The 24,916-nt window shown below is 38.7% G+C and overlaps 1 protein-coding gene and 1 non-coding gene across 5 annotated transcripts in view; one reads left to right on the top strand and one right to left on the bottom strand.

Annotated features, from left to right (window-relative positions):
* Positions 1-365: 365 nt before the first annotated feature.
* Positions 366-439, bottom strand: trnai-aau (transfer RNA isoleucine (anticodon AAU)). Its single transcript has one exon. It is a non-coding gene; the product is annotated as a tRNA-Ile (tRNA).
* A 16,895-nt stretch (positions 440-17,334) lies between these two features.
* Positions 17,335-24,916, top strand: part of mctp1a (multiple C2 domains, transmembrane 1a) — a 151,877-nt gene continuing 144,295 nt past the window's right edge. For all 4 annotated transcript variants that reach the window (XM_028457220.1, XM_028457222.1, XM_028457221.1 and 1 more), the window contains exon 1: positions 17,335-18,157. In XM_028457220.1, coding sequence (XP_028313021.1) covers positions 17,492-18,157 — 666 coding nt within the window. In that variant the 5' untranslated portion in view covers positions 17,335-17,491. The remainder of the gene's footprint in view (positions 18,158-24,916) is intronic.

Here is a 24,916-nt window from a genome sequence, read left to right as displayed (position 1 = left end):
TGATGGAATGTGACAAAACAGATGCAGTGATAAGAAATTATTAAATTAACATAAAAATATGTATATTTACGTGTCAAAGGGAGTGTAATAATTACATGTAGAAAAACAATTATTAAAGCTTTAGGTGATATACAATATGGAGAGCATTAAATAAAACATATACACAGACAGATCTATATATGTATACGTATGGAGATGAAGCGCCACTGTTGAAAAAAATGTATGGAACTTGTTTGTGTATGTTTTCATTCATCCCGGGCATTTTGTTTTCAGCAGCTTAGCATCCGGAATGTAATTGGTTATTTTCACTGAACTGTATTTGGTTAATAACAATAATGAAATCTTTACAACAGCAAAAATTTGACTGGCCCGTACGGGGATCGAACCCGCGACCTTGGCGTTATTAGCACCACGCTCTAACCAACTGAGCTAACCGGCCATGACGTATGACATTTGACAATTAAAAAAAAAGAAAAAAGAAAGAAAACAAAAACACGAACGCCAAATGAACATGTCATGCAAAAAAAAAAAAAAAAAAAAAAAAAAAAAAAAAAAAAAAAAAAAACTTTTCACACTCTTGAAAATCTCTCTCTCGTTCAGTTCTCGCGCATGAGGTCAAAGGTCAAGAGGTGTTAACTCGTCATGGCTGACTGTGCAGCCAGCGAGTCTGACAGAGATCTAGATTATTTTTCCCGTTGGAGCGTTGATTTTTTGAGGAAACGTGGTCCCGGTCTCCAAAGGTTAGCTAACAAAGCTAATGCTGCGCACGAGCTGAAAATGCAGGTTTTCAAACAGTGACCAAGGTTAGTCAACTTTTGTAAACATGAATCAGCTGATTACTGCTGTTTCACTTATTGACCTGTTCATCTTGTACAGTGATACTAGACTGTGTCCACTACAACACTGTAGTGACATTTTGTCTTTGATTTTGTATTATTTTTTAAACATATTTAGTATTACTATAACAATGCATTTTTGGTCAGTTTAAGATAAAAACTATTTTAACATTCTCCAGTTAAACTTGTCACAGGGATACTAGAGAGTCTCCACTACAACACTGTCGTGATTGTTTGTCTACGCATTTTGTTTTTGATTTTCTATACATTTTTGAGTATTAGCGCCTTTGCAGCCTACATTTATATGAATTATTATTAGATCCCTAAAGGAGCATAGGGCAGGATTTGAGTTTAGGGTGAGTTTTGGTCTTAGTCACATGACCTAAACTGGCCAACGACTGACCAACCACATGACGTAAACTGTAAATAGGTGCGCTGCGTACAGATAGAATGTCGGTATATTGATACGGCACCCGTACAGATAGCCACTGCCATTTTTTTTATGCTAATGAGTGATTAAGCGCTCTAAACCAAAGAGAACGAGTCCACACACACACATTTCTACCTGTTTGTGATACATTTTATACTTTTATTACGTGTACGTACAGCAGTACAATTCCGCTGATGGTGACGTCAAATGACGCTGGTGTGCGTTCACGACGGCTTGAAGAGGCGTCTCAATAACCCGTAAATAAAAAAATAATGAGAAGACGGCTTGGAGACAAGAACAGTGGACTAAACTACTGTTTGGTTCCACAGAGGCATGTGCACAGGTCTCTCAGTAAACAGTCAATGAACAACGAGTAAAGAAATAAAGTGTGGACTGGGCCGCATTTTCTCGTCCGAGTCCGACCCAACTGTGAAAAACTCATTTTTTTTCTCAAAGAAATGACATGTACGTTTGATTTAGTGGTAAGCACCAAGTTTATTAACAAACAACTATTAATGGTAATTGTTAGGCAGGTGTGCAAAGCTATAACGGTGCACTTGGAACCCCAATGCATTAAACTGTCAACAACACCGCACATTTATGCAGTTTTGTGTGGTTGGAATTTTTTTTAAAAACGATGATGTGTGGACATAACTTTTTTTTGAAAACGAAGGATGGTGATATACGTTTATAAAAATACTCAGCCACATGTGGACAAGGCCTGAAGCTCTGGTGGCCTTTGTCGTCAACATGTTCAAACAAAGCTCAGATAAATAAGTCGTTCCCCTATGTCATTACCATTATGGTAAACAATCATTCAACCATTTAAAATTTACAGTAAAGACACTAAAAGTCTGTCTTCCTCTGTTTCTAATTTGTATGTTTTATTTGTGGGTTTTAATTATGTATATTTATGTGCGTGTTTGCTCTTTGTTGACAGCAAGGTAAATACAGATAGGACCAACCTTCGCAGTGTTTCTGTTTGAGCAGCTGCAGCTCCTGATGAAAGCTATTTTCCATGGCGGTCATTCTTTTTCCCATTTTGTCTTCAGAGAGCTTCAGCTGATATGACAGGCTGTGGTCGGTTTGGTGCCTCTCAGTCTCCAGCTGTTCCACACACACCTCCAGACGGTCGGATAACCTCGACTCTGCCTTTGACTGAGATCGATACAAATGCATGAAAGCCAATATTTAAAAAGAGTAAGAAATAAAGTAACTGTATTGCACGTTACACATACATGTAAGATTCCCACTGAGCAAAAAGTGGTCCAAAACACGTCTTTAACACGTTATCTCTGAACATCCAAATGTTACGGCAGAATTTGCGGTTGACCTCATTTGAAGACATGATTTATTGCTCTGGTTGAATGATGGAGTCCAGTCGGAGCATTGATGATTTTATAAAAAAGTTTATTCTAAAACTAAGTAAAAAAAAAAAGGACAAAGATGGAACAAAGTGAAACAAAAATTAGTGACCGTCCGGCCGGACGTTTGAAGGCAGAGCCGCTCCCCCTGACCGTTTCACAGCTTAAGCTTTTATATAGATAACATAAGAAGTTCCACCCTGAGGCAGAGGAGAAGGGGGGGGTCAGATGCAACAGTGGAAACATTTGAGGATGATGAAGACGTTTATATTATGAGGAAGATTTGGCGCCACTCTTATCTGTCCTTGATAGTGTGTGCGTTCGTGTATATCTGCATGTGAGCAGAGACTCTGGCCTTGGCAGAGACTCTGCTGCACTGGGTACAATACGATCTGTACTGTTTAATCATGATTCAGCTGTTCAAAAGTGTAAAGAGTAATGGAGTCATCATGTATTAAAACATGATAAATTGTACACATGAACACACATTTGACGATATGATGATGAATATAAAAATGGCCATAACAACGTCTTAAAGGGAGCCAGGAGGAAAGTTATTTTTATACATGTTTCTATGGACATCTTGTCTGTATGTCATATGGATGACAATGAAAATACGTTGTATTGACACCCTATGGGTATTACAAAATCAGAGGTAAGAACAACATTGAGCAGCGATCTCTATTTATATTAATCCTTATTGTGCTGGAGGTCAGTGTGTGATTTAAAATAAATCATGAACACAGGTATGATTTCATCAGCGTTTTAAATTGTTTATGGCGCCAAAGTCATTGTCTTACTTCCATCAGCTCTTTTACACATGCGCTCTTGCGTTACGCTCTTTTATCTTTTTGGTTTTCTTCTGTTTTTCTAGAAGCTTTCGTGCTTGTTCGCTGCTGTCTCTCAGTTTCTATTTTGGATTCAGGCCTATAGTTTCTTTTTCTCACCTGTTTATGTAACAGTGCTTTTAGTTTCCCTCAAACCACCTGCCTCCTATGTCGTTTAAGCATAATGTGGCTCTAATAACTTAATACAAAAATTCAAGCAAAGATGGTTTTGTCATTAAAAGGCAATGACTGGTATTATCTTTGTCCTTAAAAGACCAAAGTGGGCAGAAAGAGCAGAAATAGGTTTTGTTGGTTTTTTTTCTTAAGAATTTTATATTCGCTTCTAGATTGCTGTTGTTGTAATTTACGCTATATAAAAAAAGTTGAATTGAATTGAATTGAATTGAAAATGAATCCAGCTGGGGAGAGTCAAAGTTGTGTTGTCTGGTAATGAGAGGTGGCAGATGACACCTATTAATAGCAGTTTTCTGTGTGACTAGATGTAAGCTAGCGTAGCGTTGCTACAAAAATGTAGTTGAACAAACAAAAATTGTTCTGCGTGCAAAAATACTAATAATAATAATGCGTTTACAGCTATATTATGTTTCTGATGTAAGTCTTATTACCACGTCTCATTTAGTTCATGACCTGGACTCCTATTTAGATTAATGTCAACCAGTGTTAGGTTAAATGTTCATCATTAGACAAAGGGCAGCGTGTGCAGCCATTAGCAGGGTCACTGTGCTGCCTTGTCATTGGCAGACCATTATTAGGTGTCAATTGTTATGACGATGGCTCTGTGATCTACATGCTCAGACAGTCATTGTCTTTGCATGGTGAAGTCAAATGCAAGCACAAAAAGAACATCCAAACTCCTCTAAAAGGAATTTAAAGAATATCTGGATCCTGTTACAAAAATGCCTCTTAGTGTTCATCTATTAATTTATATTCCACACACACACACACACACACTTTACCTTTTTCTATCTAGTTTTACACTGTTTACCCAAACAAACAATGACCTGATTTCTGTTGCACTGCTACATCAGTTAAAAGAGCGTATATATTGCATACTTTTATCCAGGTCTTTCCATCTCCTTAGGAGAAAAACTGTTAGACTATATGCATTTAAAATCTCGAGGACATTTTTGATATAATAGGTATCGGGCAGGCAATCAGCAAAAGGTTTTTAGGATGTTTGATTGGTACATGGTGATGCAAACATAATAAATGTTTACAGATGTAAAGAATGCCGTTTTGATATAATATATTAATAAATAAAACAGAATATCAATAATCTACATGGAGGTATACAAAGGTTAAATACATTCCTTAAGTAAATGCTTATTTGCTGTTTCCTTGCTTAATTTAATTTTACATTTAAATACATTTTATTCTTACTGTGTAGTGGCAGTGCAGTACAATGCTCTACTCTTAGTTCTGACTCCTGACTATATGTTACTGCATGTTATATGGGTGTTTTCTCCCAGTCGTTGAACTTGTTTCATCATCAGTAGTGTATTTGCTATGGGATTTCTTCATCAGTGATTCCTCCAACTTGCTTATAACCTGGAGAACACACAAATACCATATTCCCACTTGGACCTTTGGGTTTCTGTTGAGCCCAGCTGACAGTGAAACTGTGCCCCTGATCCTGAAACCAGCTTGTAGCACATGTAGGATGCATTTTCTAGTTTTTATTTCTACATGATCCACAGCTAACATGCTGCCATCCCTTGATTTACCACATTGTAAAAAGCACTTGTTCACTTTTGACTTTGGCGTTACTTAGTCACTTTCATTTTTGCCTATTATGGTTTTATCCATTGCTGCTTATTGTGTGTTGTATACATATTTTCTATAGGGATGCAGCGAAATGAAAATTTGTGGCCGAAGCCGAATAAAATATAAAAGCTTGGCCGAATACCGAATGCGGTTGTTAAGTTTTTCACTATTTTTTTTTAGTAGTGCATAAATAGCCTAGAAAACATTTTTAGACATGTTTTTTTAAAGAAAGTAAATGTTTATTGAATATTATGACATTTTTTATATATATTCCAGTAGCCTTTGCTTTTCATAAAAAGCACAGCAAAGTTTTTCATTTATATTAGCCCTACAAATAAAACAAAACCAACCAAAACAAAAATTATGGGGGAGAAAGAATGAATAGAATAAAATAGTTAATTAAAATGTAAGTTTAGACCTCCCCATTTTAAGGTGTCTTCCTTGTTCATTTGGAAGCCGTGCATTCAAAGTTAAATTTCTTCCTTTTCTGGTTAGTGCAACGTCAAAACCTGTTCACCCTAATGTTCCTAATAACGTCAATGGAACTGCATGACACTTAACTATTTGCTAAATAGTCAGATTTAAATGCTTTTTTCCTTGGAGTAACGTTGGACCAGAAATATTTAGGCGTAATTATAATGTGTAAAAACATTGGCTGAAATTGCCAAGGTGGCGATGCTTAAGAATTGAGGGTTATTACATTAATACATGTTTATTACACCCCGCTCCCCCTTTCACCAAGGGCACTAGACAGCTCAAGGAGGTCGGGGTGATGACGATGGAAATTGCTGATCAAGGAAGGATCAAAGAAGTCCCTGGAGGGAACCCACGAGCGTTCCCCTGGCCCGTATCGCTCCCAGTCCAACATGCACTGGCAACTGTGACTCTGGCAGGGAACGTCCAACAACCTCTTAATTGAGTACATCGGGGTGCTGTCCACGACCTGGGAGGAAGGAGGGGGCCTGGAGGAGAGCACGATCGGACTCATTTTTGCAGGTTTGATGCAACTCAAGTGGAAGATCAGGTGAATTCTCCAGCAGGACAAGAGCATAAGTCTCAGAGAGGCAAGATTAATAACTTCACTTAACTAGAGATGGGGAAGGGCCCCACAAATCTAGGGGCCAACTTACGGGAGGCAGTATAGAGTGATAGGTCCCTCTAGAACAGCCATACATGCTCGCCTGGTTGGTAAACTGGAGCCAGCCTCCGCGGACTGTTGCCTGGACTGCATACCGGGAAGAGGAGCGGAGCAGCTGTCCCCAGATGCATCTATAATGGCAATCAAGGCCATGGGCTTAGAGGACATTAACCTCTCCTTCCAGAGACCTGAGGGTAGGTTGGTAACTGTATACAAACTGAAAGGGAGAAAGATCCCAGAAAGAGGTAGGTAGTGATTCATAGGCATACTCAGCCCATGTTATCCACTTGGTCGAGGATGTGGTGTTGTGGGAGACTAGGCACTGCAGACTGTCTCCAGCTCCTGATTAAGTCGCTCTGTTCGTTTGACTGGGAGTTATAGCGCAACAACAAGCTGGCCTTGGTCCCCACCAATCAGCAGAACTCCTTCCAGAAGCGAAAGATGAACTGGGGGCCAGGTTAGGAGACAATGTCTAGGGGAAAACCATGGATCTTGTCAACGTTATTCAGCAGAGTTTTTGCTGTCTCTTTGGCAGAGGGAATAAAACAAACCATTTGAGGTGGAAACCCGGCCCTGAAGTCCAAGGAGATAGTTGCCCACAGGCGATGGAGTACGGAGAGCGGGTGCAGGAGATTTTCAGAGGCCTGGCGAGAGTCCTTATTGTCCAGACACATTCTGGACAGGCAGCAAAATATTCCCACACATCCTTATTCAGTCACCAGAAACATGGACAGATGACAGCCATGGTTCGCCAGACCCAGGGTGGCAGGCAAACTTATTGGGTGTAATTAGCATATATAGAGACAAATTAGTTGAGCATGTTTCTAAAGACATTGTTCACTAGGGCCTGAAACAGGGTCAGAGGATTAGTCAAACCAAAAGCCATAACTAGATATTTGTAAGGACTGGGGTGTTAAAATAAATTTCACTCTTCCCCTTCCCTAATCCTAGCTAGATGGTAAACAAGGTGAATATGGTATCTCCTTCTAAAAGTTCAAAAGCTGAGGACAAGAGAGGAAGAGGGTACCTGTTCTTAACCGTAAAGTTATTTAGTCCACGATAGTCGATGCAAGGGTGGTATAAAGTCTAAGTCTCCTGCCTTGACCACAGTCCAAAAAGTTCTCAATGGCACCAGAGTCAGTTAGGACCCTGAAACAGATCAAGGAGTCTGGAAGGAGATTTTTAATCCAGGTAAGACAGCTAGAAGAATCATCAAGGGTAGGGAAGGGTAGTTTCTTCCCGTGCTTCCTTAAATGAAGGTTGAATCAGCCTTGAAAGCTGGTGCTACTAATTCCTACGGGTGTTCCAACTTTTCTTGGTTACTTACAACCCCCTCTGTCTGCATAAAATTTGTGTTGGAACACACTGTGGTACCAGACCCTCATGAGCATCAGGTGAACAGTATTGTTCATGGATTTCATAATTTATTTTTCAACTCAAATTGCTTATTCGTTCTATGCTTTCATTTCAGAGTGTAATGACACAATAAACTGAATAATATCCAGTAAAAAACTGTAAAAAGTGTTGTGTTCTTAAACTTTTGACCAGTAGTGTATGTGATGATGTAGGTGTTGCAGGCGTGGTCTGGTGGAAAGACTAAGTGTAGCTTGCACTGAATCAAAAACGAGCACCAGTCTCCTGATTCCTCAGAGAATTTCTCTGGATGCGAGAAATGATGCCCAGGGATCATGTCAGAAACAGATGCAGGTGTAGAAGGTTGAGCCGGTAGAGTGGGCAACACAGCAGAGCAGATTCAGGAACTGCTGAAGCTGCATACTAATGTGATCCATTGGCAATGGTGGCATTAGACTGCTTCTGACAAACATTAAGGTCCTAAACACCTTGGCACAAGGAGCTGAACTACATGTTTTGCTGCTCCATTTGGGAACGGAGCTCCTTCAAGTCCACTAAATCCATCGTGGGCAGATTATTCTGTCACATTGGCACAATGGGCAGGCTGAGACAGGGTGGAATGACTGAAACTAAATAGGAGGCAGTGATGAGGAACAGCTAGGTGAAACAGGTGAGACCTATGCGGGAAACAAGGAAATGAAGTGACCTGAAATGAGGAGGGGAAAACAGGAACCAAAACACAAGGTGACAAAAATAAATTGGGAAGTGCAAAAACAAACTGTGGGTGTCACAGTGACCAAACAATGAGACTTGTGACTAGATAGATAGATAGATAGATAGATACTTTATGCATCTCCAAGAGAAATTCACAGTTCCAGCAGCTTACTATGCTCATAGAGTACTATACTTTATTTTACATGTGAGTGGAGGTTCATTACAAGTTGTTGAAATATATAACCGGATACAGGACTGGAAACTGCTAGATAAATAATTTAGGTCAGATTAATCAGTCATGTATATATGTAAATGTAATGGAAGGAAGCAGGCTTGCAATGGTAGGGTCACCGTTTCTAATTCAACCTGGCCAATCCCTATGCGATGTTAAACAAATCCCTTAACTAACTGCTTGTGTTGTACCTCACTTTGTAAAAAGCATCCCCAAATGAAATTTTAATTTGTAATTTTCCAAAAAATGTACCTTCAAATGTCATCTTACATGGAAACAATTTTTTAAAGCTTTCTCCACATTCAATATCACTGGTGGCACTTGACTAAAGGCCACACACTCTGAAGTGCATAACAAGACTATTAAGGATTTTATTTTATTTTTTTAATTGAGTAAATAAGGATACTTTAGGCTACTATAATCGAGAGCGTGATTGTATTGTTGGTTATTGATCCTTGATTAGTGGTTCACAAATTGCTCCAAATCTAGACAGTGTTAGCATTACTGTCACTTTGTGTTCAAATGTTTTGGTGAATTTGGTAAAGCAAAAATTGATTGTTTTTATTCTACAGTTATGCAATTTTAATTGAAATTTGAGTTTTGAGCAAATTGATTTTTAAAAGCAAATGCAGAGAAATACTCTGCCCCTTATGCCTCTAGTTTCCACTTTGACTTAAAGCTGCTATCTGGAGTTTCTGAGAAACATCTCGATGTCCTGCCTTAAACAGCCACACCTCCTCCCACTGCCTCTCCCAATCTACCAGAAGCCATGCCTCTACTTTCTCTGCACGCACATTGCGGAACATAACAAGGTCGCTTTGGGTCGCAATGTTATAATTCTATGGGTCAGGTAAGAGCCAAAATCATATTTACCTGTTTGCTGTTGTGACGCGTGGCCTTGTTTCCGTGCAAAGTTCCGCATTCACTTTGATTGACAGTCTCAAAAACACAAAGTCGAAGCCTATTGGCTGGGCGCAATTGGCAATCGTTTCCATCTGTATGGGGTCTATAGGACGAAGGAGGGACTTATATACATTAATGTATATGAATTAACACCGGCAGTAGACCATAGTAAAAGATCAGTTAGGTATTTTTTTGCATTTCAAAAGAATGATACATAAACATAGATTTCTCAGAAACTCCGGATATCAGCTATAAGCGTTTCATAGTTTGTTGAGCTTTTGGATTCATTATCAAATATGTTACTTTGTGATTGTACTGGAGCAATGGATACACTGACTTTATTCATCTTTCCCTCAAGGCCTAGGATGTGTTTGCATGCAAAACTCATAGTTCGAAGCAAAATGCCGAACTGAATTTTGCTGCAGTTACTTGACTTGGTTAAAAACTAACTAAGACAGTTAGTACACTATTTTCCACCTTAAACTCCAGCACTTTGAGCTCCTTATCCACAGCAGTTCTGAGCTCAGCAATGTCCCTCTGCAGCCTGATCATCTGCTGCTGTCCAGAGAGCTCCTCAGCACTAGGCTTAGCAATATGGTCATAACACCTGAGATACAGTAGATGGAGAATCATACAGCACTGGTGGCAGACTGTGGGGTGCACAGGAGAGGTGAGGAGGAGATCCACAGATGAGCAAATGGTTATAAAATTAAGTGTGCACATACAATTGTACATGATCCATATGAAATGGACTCAAAAACAGCCTCTTTTGACAGGTTGAGGTGAGTAAATGAAAATAGAAACTCGCAGAGAACTCCTGGCACACAGACAAAAACAGAAGCAGGACAGCTTCTCTCTCACAGCTAAAAGCAGCACACAGAGATCATCATTACCACACACTTGTAGCAGTATTCGCGTTTGCCCAATGTTCTGTGGCATTTCAATGTTATCTAATAAAATTGCCTTTTATTCGTTATTTAGTTACAAGTCTTTGTGTATGAATGCTTGAGTAAATGAGTATAATCTAGTCTCCTTAAATGTGTCTTTCAGTCTAAAAAGCTGTTTTAGTTTATATACTGAGCATTGATTGCACTGACCCCAATATTCAGTTTTTCTGAAGGTGTTATAACTAGACCAAACTTGCATTCACTCTCTTTCTTCAATGCATGCACATCGCACACTTGGTTTTTCAGTTCTCAGTGACCATGCAAGATAAAGTCCTAAAATTATTACGACAGTGGAAATATCACACAAGATACTGCATGCAAATAGTCACTAAATTAAAGCCAAATATGGATTTCTCCATCACTGACGTCTGGAACACAAAGGAAACAGGGCTGCTGTACAACACAATATCAGTAACACACATTTGATCTGTCTGATAGCAAATTACATTATGCTAGCTAACACTGATTGACAAATGGGTGTCAGTAATGTTGACAGCAATCCACTTCCACATGCTTTTAAATTCCCAACAATCTAATTTGATAACTGTCATCTGGCAAAGAAGGAGTGATGAGCACTTGCTCAACTGCAGCCAAAGTCAAATTCAACATTAAATACATAACTGTGTGGAGATGGAAATAAAAACTATTAGATTTATGTCCATTGTAGATGTGTTTTTAGACATTTCACCTGTGATTGTATTTTTATTTTAATGCTTGTCACAATGTGTGCTTTTTAGATACCTAATAACTTGTTAATACCCAGCTAGTCTTCCTTGCAGATCTCCATTTCCAGTGACATTTTTCTGTTCCATATGATAAACATCTATAGTGGTAACACAAGCTACAGAATCCAGCTCGATGAACCAATTGTATGATTGTAGTCCCTACAGAACAGAGAGAATTGAAACAGGACCAACAACAGGACCCCAAAACCAAATAGAAAAATGAACTTGTGACAGTTGATATCAACTATAATGACCAGGAAAATACTGCTAAATTTATTTTCACAAAACACTCTGAGATAAAAAGAAAAATTCAGTTTGTGTAATTAATTAAAGGCATGAAAAATCATTTCCACTGGCATATGGAAACAGTGACTGTGTGATTTCACTTTTCACTCAATATTGTCTGCTCTTATTTCTGAGTGCATAATGGCCTTTTAGAGCTTGGAGTACCACTAATGATAGCCCTGAATTGTGGAGCTATCTCATTCAGTGTGCTTGATTAAAGTACTGTATTTGAATTTAAGCCTTTCTGACTGGCTGCACATTCAAACAATGGCTAATGACACCAGATATGCTCGTACATCCATTCATCTATTTTTCACTAGCGTTTATCCTGTTCAGAAACTGAGGTGTGACTCTGTAACCTTTTTAAATCCAATCAATTCAACAAGCTCAATTTAACTGTTTCTAATAGAGATTCATTGCTTGGCTGTCTTTATGTGATTATCATTGAGAATGTGCAAATTATTATAATAATGTATTCAATCCAACAAATGCAGATTTTAAGAATTATGCATAAAAATCTAAGAAGATTAAAATTGACATTTCTTTATCATCTCTGCCAATGAGGTCATATTTTCATCGGATTTAGATTTTTTTAAAACCAAAAATAGACTGTATGCCATTGAAGATGACATACAGTCTATTTCAAAATTCATATCTCGTTTCAAAATGAATCGATCTTTCTGATACTTCACCCAGTTATGTCATTATGTTAGTTTTTCAAATACTTAATTGATTTTCTTCCATCCAGATCATATCTGGATTGCGCATTTCATTGCAATTTTTTGAAAAAACAGGATGCCTTTAGGGATCTCTCAGTCACGTGACCCCTAGCCGGGTGTCAGCCATTTTGACGGTCAGGTGCCGTCACCGCGCTGCTTATTGTGGCAGATTTTGCTTTCATTTGTTGCACCCTTGGCCTGGGTGTGTCAACGGGGCACACATCACTTTTATCGGAACGTGTGTGCCGATCTTCCCGTAGAGCATGTCCGTCTCTCCCGGCTGTCAACGAACCGTGCCATTGTAGCGGGGAGACTGGGGCATGGAGGGCTCCTGAGTTTACGTATGAAAGCAGAACAGGTGTAGCTGAGGGATGGGAACATCCAGCTGATTTATTCTTTTTCCAGCCTGTGTGCGCTGATCGGTTGTGCTGGCTCGGCGCAGCTGAAGCCGAATGCTTTCCGGACCATCCGGACAAACCGCGTTCAGGCCCAGGGCAGGCCGAGGAGCGGACGGTCTTAACGTTCTGATCTGCAGGCCCCGAGGAGCAGTTTTTGAGAATATCTTCTGTCGCATGGGTGGGATGGGCCGTAGATTCCCAAGGAAGACAGAGGCAGAGGGCTCCGTCGTCACATCATTGCTGAAAGGAGGCTAGCGTGGAGCCAAAGATCCCCTCCAGGACTATGGGCATGTCCAGGATGTTGCTTCTTTCCTCGTCTGAAAGATTAGACAGGTCGAGCCACCGTGCCCGTTCCTGAAGGACCGGCATGATAGGAATATTTCGCAACAAGATGTATCACAGGCAGTTTAGCATTTTCTAGACCGTCAAAATGTTGGAGTGACGTCTCACGGGACATCTCTATAGATTTCAACCTACCTTATTGTTATTAATGGGGATGAGTGATCACTGATCATAGTACCATGATTTGGATCACTGATTCAGATAACTGCCAATATCTGCCAAAGAGGATATTTTGTGTTTGGCGGAGGTTTGTGCTCTTGTTCTAAATAATAGATAACAAAGAATAAATAGTTCATAACGCCCAATCAGAGCTGGAGATAGGCACCAGCATACCCCCGCGACTCTGAAAAATGAGCAAGCGGGTTAAAAAATGGATGAATAGTTCACAAACTCTTTGCACATCTGAATAAAATACTGTTGTGATTGTGCTGCACATTCAGTAGTGGTAGTATAGCCACATATAAAGTATGAGCAACAAAGACAACGTACACTAGTAACTGAGCCTATCCTCATAATGAGTACTCATATATTACTATAATCCTCATTGTAGGTGCAGTTTATCCACTTCATTACCTGCACATCACTGCTGAGCTGTTTGACAACGCGTGTGATGGTCAATATGTGATTCTCTTTCATCCTCAAAGGCTGTTCCAGCAGCACAGCCTGGGTTCTGTGCTGAGGGCTCAAATGACCTTAGTCATTAGGCCTGAATCAGAAAGTAAACATAAATCCACTTGGGTTATTGTGTCTTTCAAAAGGGTTCACGTCTTTTTCAAACAAAAGGAAAAAATAAGAATTCATTAAGATTTGGTTCGGAATTACACACAGAATCAGTGATCATGATAAGAATGTGTTTTAATAGTTGTCAGAAATATGTTGTAAATTTAAGTTTATTTACAAAATTACATGAGGGGATTCTTGTGAGGCGGTAACTCAAGCGGCATCCTTTTCATCTAGAAGAGAACACATATATCTCCAAAACAAACATCTAATATGTCTGGCTTGCTTTAGTACTTTGATAGTTCTCTCAGACACCTAAATATAATATGTCATGCAATCATTCAATGTCTCTGCTGATATCAATACGTCATCATCATTATGAAGAAAAAAGGAGTTTTATTCTTGACAGTAACACACACAAAGCAATAAAAGTAATTATTTCTATATCTAAATAATTACCTAACTTTTCCTTTCTATCTTTCTATCATGTCAATAATATTTACTGTAATTTCATAATGTTATATGATATTCATTATTTTCTAATAATAATTACTATTATAATCCAAAATTGATATCGGTCCGATATCAGCCAGAAAACGAATATCAGATTTTATCTGACTGCATCTAAAATCCCCAATATATATTATATTTATTCAATTGTAGAATACTGTAGATATTATGTTGAATATATACAGTATGTAGTTAATTGGTTACATTTATGTAACCAATAGGTTAATAATAAATGGGTCAGATTTTCTCATCCCTACTGTTTCTGACTATTGTTCTCTGTTTGAGTAACATCACTTGATCAAGTCTTTTCTAACATGCCACACCACAAAATGAGTCATAAGAGTATGTATGAGTCGAGCTGATATCATATCTGATCAATATCGGCATCGGCCAATTCTCAAGGCTGCAATATCGATATCGGAAGTGAAAAAGTTGTATCAGGACATCCCCAACTTTGAGTAATATTTAATTGAGCTACTTTTTACTTGTACTGGAGTATTTTATGTATGACTTATTTGCACTTGAGTACAATTTCAATCAAGTATCAGTACTTGTACTTGAGTAGACTATATCAGTACTCTTTACACCTCTGTAAAATACGTGCATATTGTTGCCTCCTGGCCTTGAACACACCTGATTCACATCAGTAATCAGGTGGAGAGGGAGGAGGAGCTGTTCTTCAGCTCCCCACTTGACGTTTTGCAAGTTTGTTATTTTAGTTTACGCTGAAGATTTCTGCTAGTCCTGTTTTTTTGTTTCTGTTGCTTTAGTATTTTGTACTTTTTGTAGTATAAAAGTTGGATGCTGGGTGTGACAGCCCTCTATAGGGTTGGCCCAGTGTCCTATACCTACTTTTATTACGTTTGGCCAGGCAGGGTCACCAGTCCCTTTTGTTTTGTTGAGTTATTTTTGATTATGTTGCTACTTTTAAGAACTTTTTTTGTTAAATACTTTTTGTTTAGCCCCTCAAGCCTTCTGATATAACATCCTAGAGGGGTCTGTAACAATTGTGCAAGGAAAGAGTTTGGTAATCTCTATTTGTATTGCATGCTCTCCCTGTCCTTACCTTGCTTTCCTGTCTGTACCCCTTTTTCATCCCATTGTCAGAAGACATATACTGTATGTTATGCTGCCTGTGGTGACTTCAAGTGGCCTGAAGATATCAATATGTGAGTATGACAGTTGACAGTACGACATTTGCTGTTAGGTTCACTGCTTCTCACTCTGTGTTTAAGCGATAACACATCTACAGCACATGGAAAAATCCTTGTTGCATCACTTTACCTTTTCGTTTAGGATGTTTGCTTTTATCAGGCAGGTCTGATTTACGAAAGCAATTCAAGAATGTGATGACTTGAATAAAACCTATCAAGTCCAGAGCGATCAGCCAAATAACTAAAGGCACCATGCCAATAACTGGTTCTTAATGCAATGAAATTATTTTATTATCAAATGCTGTTGCCATCAGTTAACTGGTGGACAATAAATTTGTTAAAATCCATCCGCTGGAAGAAAAGGACCTTTCTGTATTTTATTTACTATAAATATATATTACCAAGCCTGTGTTAGCGATGATTAGAGGTTGCTCAGTGTTACGCATTGTTGAACACATTTCTAGATATAGATCTGCAATGTGTGCTAGGAACAGCCGGGCACACATAATGGATTAGTTTATCAACGACCTGACCACCAGAACCATCAAGAAGAAACGCCCACTCAGTGCAGAGTCATCAGTTTTCCACACGAGCAGCTGAAAGGAGCCGTTTGGCTCACACACTCAGGACTCCATCTACTTAACTAAGCAAAGCTTCAAGCCAATTACTCTTTTGTTAATTGTCTGCGAGTACATGAAACCACAACCTGGCTGCTCAGTCATTGTTAGATAAAGACACTGTTGGCGCATATCCTACCATATTGCATAGAAGTCCTAGTTAGAATTTTGTTAAATGATGAATTAATTGATTAAAAGTGTTACATCTTACCTTCCCAAAATGTAATACCTAATTGTGAGAACCTTTGTAGTCAACTTGTACCAGGATCAGATTTGTATTTTTGGTTATTGTTTGTGGGCTGTTATGTTTGAAGTTGTTACAATACATTTTCTTCTTATTTGGCTAATTTGATCCAAATCAGCCCAAATAAAGGGGTTAAATTTGTTGAGCTACTTACCCCAAATGAAAAGTCCTATTTCAAATGACTATTTTTGGTGGACAATTTTATGACACAATTTATTAACGGTATCATTGCAGTCCGAACACATCCGACGTTGCATACCTTTGAACCAAGCAGCAGCCATGTTGAAAGTCTCAGGTCAATCTGAGCCTGATTCGCAGAGATATTTAAGGAACACACACAGCCAGACAGCGATTTCTTGCTTTATAGATAGAACATGTTGCGCCTGAGTCAACCAAACTATCCACAAAAATGCATGAAATAAATGTTAATTCACCTTTTAATGATGATGAAGGATTTCAATGTTTTCTTGCATGCCTTTGTCAACACTTATTTCATTATTGTCATACATTTTTATTAAGGAAAATTGTGTAGAAAAATATACACACTGTAAATGTTGTCAATTAATATTAGATTGAATGAAAACAATAATAAGAAGAAATCATTTAAAAACATCGATGGTGTGGAGGTGTGTAATGGGAATGAGTCCCAGGACACTTGCTGTCTGTTTTTGCGTCAGCACATAGAAACATGACAGGTTCTCAATAATACATTGCTGCAGCACGGACCTTGGGAAAGGAAGAAGCTTCTGCATGCTGCACATGTGAGATAACATTCACCAAAGACTGACTCATGTAGACACGGCATCATAAGACATATACGACACACCTGATTAATCCAGGATTTGGTTCATAGAATCTATATTCTTTTAACCACTGTACAAGTAATACAGGTCACAGGGAAAAAGGGAAATAAAAGAGGGGGGTGAAAACAGCTTTTATGGGGATGCATGCCATCTCCAATGGGGAATTATGCAACCAGAAGCATGTACAGATTACACAGCCAATGACGTTTCTGGCCAGAAGGAGGCGCATTGCACCCCTTATCCATATAATCTGAATATGGATTTAATTAATCCTGCAAGTAATGTGAAATTCTCTGAACACAGTTGAGCAGAGCGAGAGCAAACATATACAGTATTACAACCAGCCAAAAAATTCGACCTCAGTGCATGTGATTTAAAGCTTTATTAGATGAGAGTAAACCAACAATTATAGGCAAAGTGTGACACGACTCTACTGGTACTCTGCATGGTTCACTGGGAGACTTTCTTCATCCTCATCATCACTGTGCGTCTTCCACTCGGAGCTCATCCAGTGAAGGTTAGCCGAGCTGCAGCGTCTCCTCTGTGCCATCCTTCCACCTCTCAGAGAGAGCTCAGGCTGGCTGGCTGCTGCACAGGCACCATGGAGCCCAAATCCCCAAAGCACGATGCTAAAGACGGCAAAGGACAGGAGTCCCTGTCCTACCAACGAAGGATGTGGAAGAATTTCCAGGAAAAAACCAAGCCGTGGCTCAGTCCGAAACTGGGATCGGAGCGTCGGAGCGCATCCGGGGGCGCAGAGGGCAGCAAAAAGGAGTCGGGCTTATGGATGTTTAAAAGGAAAAAGAAACACTTGGACCGAGTCTTTTCATCTTCTCAACCGAACCTGAGCTGCTCCACGACGGACGGCGACAGCAGGTCAGTTGATACGGACACAGTTCCCGGGACCAGTAGCGACTGGCAGCCGCTGCGGCAGCCTCCAGGAACCCCGGAGCTGACTCTGCACGGGAGCCCCAAAACACCCGTGTCTCAGCTCATCCTGCACCAGCACAAGAGCTCGTCTTTGGGCTCCGCGTGCTTCGAGAAACTGGTGGTGGACCCGGCCACCGTCATGGCAGAGGTGGACCCGCTGCGTAAAAACGCAAGCGATTCTGTGAGTAAAAAACCTGATGATCCATCTGTCTGTCAAACACTACTACAGTCACATGCACATGTTTGATGAAGATGATAATGAACTACTGACACTCTGTGTGTGTCTTCCTCGCATCATTCTTGTCCTGTTTCAGTGAGAGGCCTCCTTGGTGAAAGTAATGGATTACAAGTACTCACGTTATTGTAACTGAGTTGCATTGATGGGTACTTGTACTTTTATGAGTAAAATTATAAATCAGTAATTTTACTTGTACTTCAGTGCATTTTAAAAGAACTAAAGTAATTAGTTACATTTCCACACCAGAAGTATTTAAAAATAAAGGTGTCCTCGATCCGATATTGATATCGATATCAGTCAGTAAACGAATATCGGATTTTATCGTACTGCATCTAATATCACCGATATTGGCGCTCCAGCACTTCTATCCATAGGTGTTTGTGGTTCACCCTCCAACAAAGTAACCTACTATTGCTCACTAAGCCTTTTTTTTAACATTCCACACTACAAAATAAGTAAAAGTATGTATGATTCTTTGTGCTGATATCCTATGGGATCAATATCGGCATTGGCCGATACACAAGGCTCCAATATCGGTATCATATCGGAAGTGAAAAAGTTGTATCCATACATTCCTATTTAAAAACAATGCTACTTAAACACAGTACTGTACTTATTTCAGGTCAGCAGTTCATGAAGGCACATTGAACATAATCCATTTGTTGTTAGTCGTGCCATTTCAGATCAAAGCCCAGCCACTTTCTTGGCCTCAGGTTGGGGTTTTTACCTATGTTGTTACCCACATGGCACTGTTTTACAGTTCATAAATCTAGCTATACTTATTTGGAGTTTAATTCATTTGTGTTATTTTATTTAAAAAATAATTAACATTTTGACAAACCTTTAATTTCATTTATTTACAAAAGCTACAAATTAAGTTCCAATTGTACAAGATTTGGTTTCTTTCTTTTTAAGTTTCTACATGAGATGTTTACTGTATGCAAGGGAACCGTGTCAAGATTTATTACCAAATATAAATGTTGGGGGTGAAAGTAAATAGTACTTTTACTTTGAGTAATATTTTATTGAGCTACTTTTTACTTGTATAGGAGTATTTTATGTATGACTTGGGCTGGGCAAAAAATAAATAAAAATATTTAATCGATTTATTCAATTTGTAGATAAAAATTATTTTTATTTTGCAAATATGAGTTAAAAAAAAAAAGTTAAATGTTAATTTTTATTTATTTATTAATTATTTTTGTTCCCACCACAGTTTTTTCAGACTTTTTCACGTTCCGTCCTTGTAGGTTACCGTAGCACGATGTGAGCCAGCCCCCTCTATGTTTACATTTGTTTACCCTTTGAGTAGCCTATATGTGTGCCACAGGCATGTTTATTGTTTTATTCACACTATGCTGAGATGCTAAGGGAAGAGTTTATTTTCATTTTTTTAAGTGTAATGTTATATGTTATAAAATATGTAGTTATCTGATTTCTTAATCAGAAAATTGAAGCTACTGTGAAGTTGCTGTTGCACTTTTGCTTAAACCTGGTTTAAAGACAGAACCTCATTTACTTTTTATTTTGGGATTGTTCCATGCATTTTAACTCTCGAGGACAATCACAGCAATAAAGTTGCACTTTTGACAATATATCTGATGTCTGCAGTCATGTGCATTGAAAAAAAAAAATTGAAAATTGAATTGAAACTCAAATTTTTCTTTAAAAAATTAGAGATTTTTGTTTTTTTAGGCAAAATTACCCAGCCCTACAATATGACTTACTTGCACTTGAGTACAATTTCAATCAAGTACCAGTTCTTCTAGTAGTAATAGTGTTCTGAGTAGAATATATCAGTACTCTTTACACATATGCATAATACTTTGATACATGCTGTTATCATCCTTCTGTCCACATTTCCTTATCTTCTGTCTATTGAGATCCACTGTCCATCTGTCACTGTGTCCTACAGACAGAGGACGCCACAGGCCCCCATACGCACCAGGGTCCAGCATTCTCCCCAGACTGTCAAATGTTTTTTTAAAAAGCAACCTTTTTACGACAAAATCACCTTCTATAATGAAAACTGATGTCCAGCCTGGGCTGAGCCATGGTGCCCCCAGGAAAGACACAGAGAGACAGACATGTAGCAACCAAAGTTACAATCCAACTACAAATTCTATTTCATATCTCAATCTATATCTTTTTTTAATATTTAGTCAGTCATTCCATGATGCTTTAAAGCACCTAAGAGTATTATATTGGATGCTGCGTGTAAGCTTTGTTTCAGAGCGGCTTTTGACCATGACTGTCTACAAACGATTTAGCATCAGATCTAAGTCAAGTTGGCCAAAATATCTCATCCATTATATTGCTATTGGAAAAATGCAGTGCATTCAGCTTAAGAGGTAGAATGAAGTAAATATCAGTGATCTCAGTGAAATGGATTGTCTTGCCACATCACCTCACTGGTAGTTACATAATAGTCATTTTCCTTTGCCAATTTTAAAAAGAATTTCTTTCCCGTTGTTGCTTAAGCTTCTGTCGCTGCTTCCAACAATGCTGATCCATCCATCTTTATTCATCCATTCTCATCACTTATCTTGATCAGGGTCACGAGGGCAGGATGAAAGGTACTTTAAAAGGTTTTATGGTGTTTTGTCAATATATGATGTGGGGGTTTGGGTTAAACAGGATGCAATATCAGGAGCGGACATACAATATCAATTATATAATGGAAAGAAATAGAAAGTAGTGGAGTCAAATCTAATAATGAGATGCAACAGAAGAAGTATAGATCAGGTCAGAAGACTAAGAGGAAAAATGATAGGAAATGTAATAAAAAGGAACAATTGGGAGAAAAACATGATGTAAAATTTGAAAAGAAAACTTAGGCTTTGATTTACCGTATCACCCAATGGATTCTTCAGTTCTTTAAAACGGAACAAATACACACGTTTATTTATTTGACTGGTTTTCATAAACACCCTTGATAGTTAATTAAATCAACATTTACTGATAGTCTACAGGTGAGTTTTTATAAGCCTATCTTTGCTTTTACTGAGTGGGTTTACTCTGTATGTAATTTACTTTGCTACTGAGATTTCCCACAAATGATAAACAGATCCACTCTAGATCAAGTGTAATAGATTGAGACAGGTCTTAAAGCTGCAGTATGTAGAATCGTGAGACTTGCATTGCTTGCTTTGCCGTGTAACTGTTGTGCCTAACTCCGTGATGGGGACTTTTCCTGCTGGAATGTCTGCCATTGCACTTCTACTACAGATAGGACAAGGGCTGCCAACTTTGGTCGTTTAGTCGACTAATTGGTCGATGCCGTCGTGGTCGACCAAGATTTACCACTGCTGTCTCTGTCGCCGCGGGCACACTGCGCACCTGTGTTTGACGTGCGTTTGTTTCCATGTGCGCTGATCTGATGTTGACATTGTTTATTATTATAGCAGACTTACCACTCAAACAAACGTAAATATGTAATTTGTATGAGGAAAAATAGGTTTTAAATGTCGGTTTCAGGTCAGGCTTTGATATAAATACCTAATGTCTGTCAGACCTGTAGGTTTCACTTTTGCTTTGTTGCTTCTGGTCAAACCTTGAATAAGGTTCATATCATAAATGGTCTGTGTTTAAAAGCAAATCGGCACCACAAAACGCCAAAACAAAATATGTCTCTTTTTCTTTCTCCACGTCCTCTGCACCTGCTCATTTATTCTCCGTTTTTTTTTCATTCTCCGTTTTCTTTTTTTTTTGGTCGACTAATCGCTACGTGTGCCATAGTCTTGGTCGACCAACCATTTCCTTGGTTGACTACAACCCTAGATAGGACGTGAACGCGCATCGACTTAAGTTGGTCAGCCAATAGTAACGCCCAAAATCAGCTCATGGAGCATTCAAATACAGAGCCAAGAGAAGGTGTCCACTCAGAACACTTTGTATTACATAAAGCTGAAACGATATTATGGATTTTTGAGCAACTGACGTAAAAAAAAACGTGCATACTTCAGCTTTAAGAGAGTCCTGTGTGTGATCGCAGGAAGACAAGTTCTGTATGGTTATATCTTGTACATTTATGCATATCATGATATTGAAATTGCTTCCAACTTCCCACCTCCAGGTGTCATTATTACTAATGAATAAGATGACGTGAAGAGAATGTTTTCTAGCACTCAGAAGAGGACGAGCAGATAGAAGTAATTTTAGTTAAAAAAAAAAAAGCAAGAAAATTTCCAATTGAAAACATAGTTAGACATAGAAAATGTACAGTACAACCATGCTTTTGAAACATTCACAGCATAATAATTTACCTAAAAGAACAACAGCACATATCTTCTCTCCATCTTCCAGTGTATGGTGTCCTTAGATAACCTTAGTTGTGACTTGGCTTTGTAAAAAAAACACACATTTCTCACTGAATTCTCATCAAAATGGATTCACAATGTGAGTTATGGTTAGATTTATTGCCAAGCTCTGAAAGTAATGTAATTATTGATTAATGCACTTCCCACACAGCTAACTTATGGCAGTGTGTGTAAGCATATGATTTTCTATGAGAGTTGGGTATTGATAATGCAAAGTGAACCAATGGGAACGAATGATCCCATCTGCCAATCTGAAGCCTTTTTAAATCCAGTAGTCATCAATCACATAGCCTCTAGTGGATCAATGCAGGGTTATTCACTTGGTTCAATCCTCTTAAATCGAGCCACCCACTTCTTATTAACACGAGAGATTTGATGCACTCATGGAAAATATGACCCACCAAACATTTATTACTGCTGACAGCCTCAGGTTGCTAATATTTTAAATATAATACAATGACAGTCTTTAAAGAAGTCAAATAATTACTGTCATGTATCCTAAATAGCGTGGAGTCAGAACATAAAATGTGTTTGTGTGCATCATTCATATTTTTGTTTTTATGAATTGCAGTTCTGTTTAGATTTTGCTTGTCCATTTCACCACCCTGATCATTTGGTTAGAGTTTGGCTTTTCTCGAAAGGTTTTGGCTGCAGAGGGGTTGTAAACACTGTTGTGTGATAATATTTTGTTCAAGCTCAGCAGTGCAGGGAACTTTCTTGGGCATTTTTCTGTGCGGCCTTTGCATGTTCTTCCCCTTTGAGCCTAAAAGCATGGACGTGTGGTTTATTGGAGAAGCTGAAAGTTAGGTGAATAGTAGGGATGCACCAAAATGAAAATTTGTGGCCGAATACAGAATAATACCGAATGCGGTTGTTAAGTTTTTCACTATTTTTTTTTAATAGTGCATAAATAGCCTAGAATAAATTTGTAGACATATTTTTTAAAGAAAGTAAATGTTTATTGAATATTCTGACATTTTTTTTTTAAATATTCCAGTAGCATTTTCTTTTCAAATAAAGCACAACAAAGTTTTTCATTTATATTAGCCCTTCAAATAAAACAAAACATACATCCCAAAAAAACTAAAGTGCATTGAAGGGGAGGTATGATGAAAAACATCACTTTATAATGGTTTTGCTACAATGATATACATCCCTTTAGCCTCATTTAGACGGCCAAAGTTGAAAAAGTTCTGTTTCCTCCCTCCTTTGTTATTCCACATTTTGTAAAAAGTCAGCTCTAATTGGGGAGTTGGATTTTGCCCACGTTGGCAGGTGACGTCACCTAACGCGCCTCCTAGAATGTCAGCTCCTCCCTCTCCAACTATTTAACAAACACTGAGGTTAAATATAGAATATATATTATACTTTATTGTCATATATGTCAATGCAAACTGCGCTACTTTTTCTGCTGCCGATCGTGTTGGGAGTCACTGGTTGGAGCCACAGACCCATTGTTTACACACATCAGCTGTTAGCACTCCATGCTAATGCTACACTAGCCTATGCAGCGAGACCCGGTGTAGTGTAAGGAGGAAATTATGGGGATGTTTACGGATTTGTGGCTCACAGCGCTAACAACGGACTTGGTTGTGGAATTGGACAGTTTCCAACTTTTACGCGGTGACGGACGACGAAGAGCGGTAAGCGGAAAGGAGAGAGTCTGGCTGTGTTTGTGTGCGGAAAGGAGGAGCTGCTGCTGCTGATCCTGCAGCAACGCGCACACACTTTTCCGACTCAAAATCACTGCTTGTTGTTTTATTGCGTCATTGCGTCACACGCAACTATTCAGCCTTGCTTTTAACTCACTAAACCAAAGGCCGAATATTCGATGCATCCCTAGTGAATAGTTGTATGTGACTCTGTACTGACTGCTGCTGTTCTGGATGAAGAAATTGAATGAAAAACAAAAAATAATAAAAACTTGACTTTGGCTTTAGGTGTTAGAGGCAGAGTTCTCAAGCAGTCTTGCAATTCTAAACCATTTATCTGTAACTGCAATTACTATTACAACACAACATCAGTAGGCTTACACTAACCATTTATAGGAGCTCCTATAAATGTCCTGCAGGGATAATTGTTTTCCACTAGTGCTGTTTTGATGACATCTAAAGTTCTTTAAAAAAAAAAAGGCTATTTCGCAAACAGGCTATTTGTGTTTCCTTTTATTACAAACCATGATGGGGTTGTCGCTGCAAATAAGCAGAATGCTAATGCTGACCTAGAGAGTGTGTCTGGCATTTTTAAAAATAGATAAAAAAAATACATCTATTCTCCAATGAATGATCAGTATAAGCTTGGTTACGTGGCCTGCAATAAAAGTTTGTATTTATTCCTATACCACTTAGTTTGTCCTTTCTTTGCTACCCATAATGGTTTAAGT

Source organism: Gouania willdenowi, chromosome 9, assembly GCF_900634775.1.
Source record: "Gouania willdenowi chromosome 9, fGouWil2.1, whole genome shotgun sequence".
Lineage (NCBI taxonomy): Eukaryota > Metazoa > Chordata > Actinopteri > Blenniiformes > Gobiesocidae > Gouania > Gouania willdenowi.
This window is presented reverse-complemented; position numbering and strand designations above follow the sequence as displayed.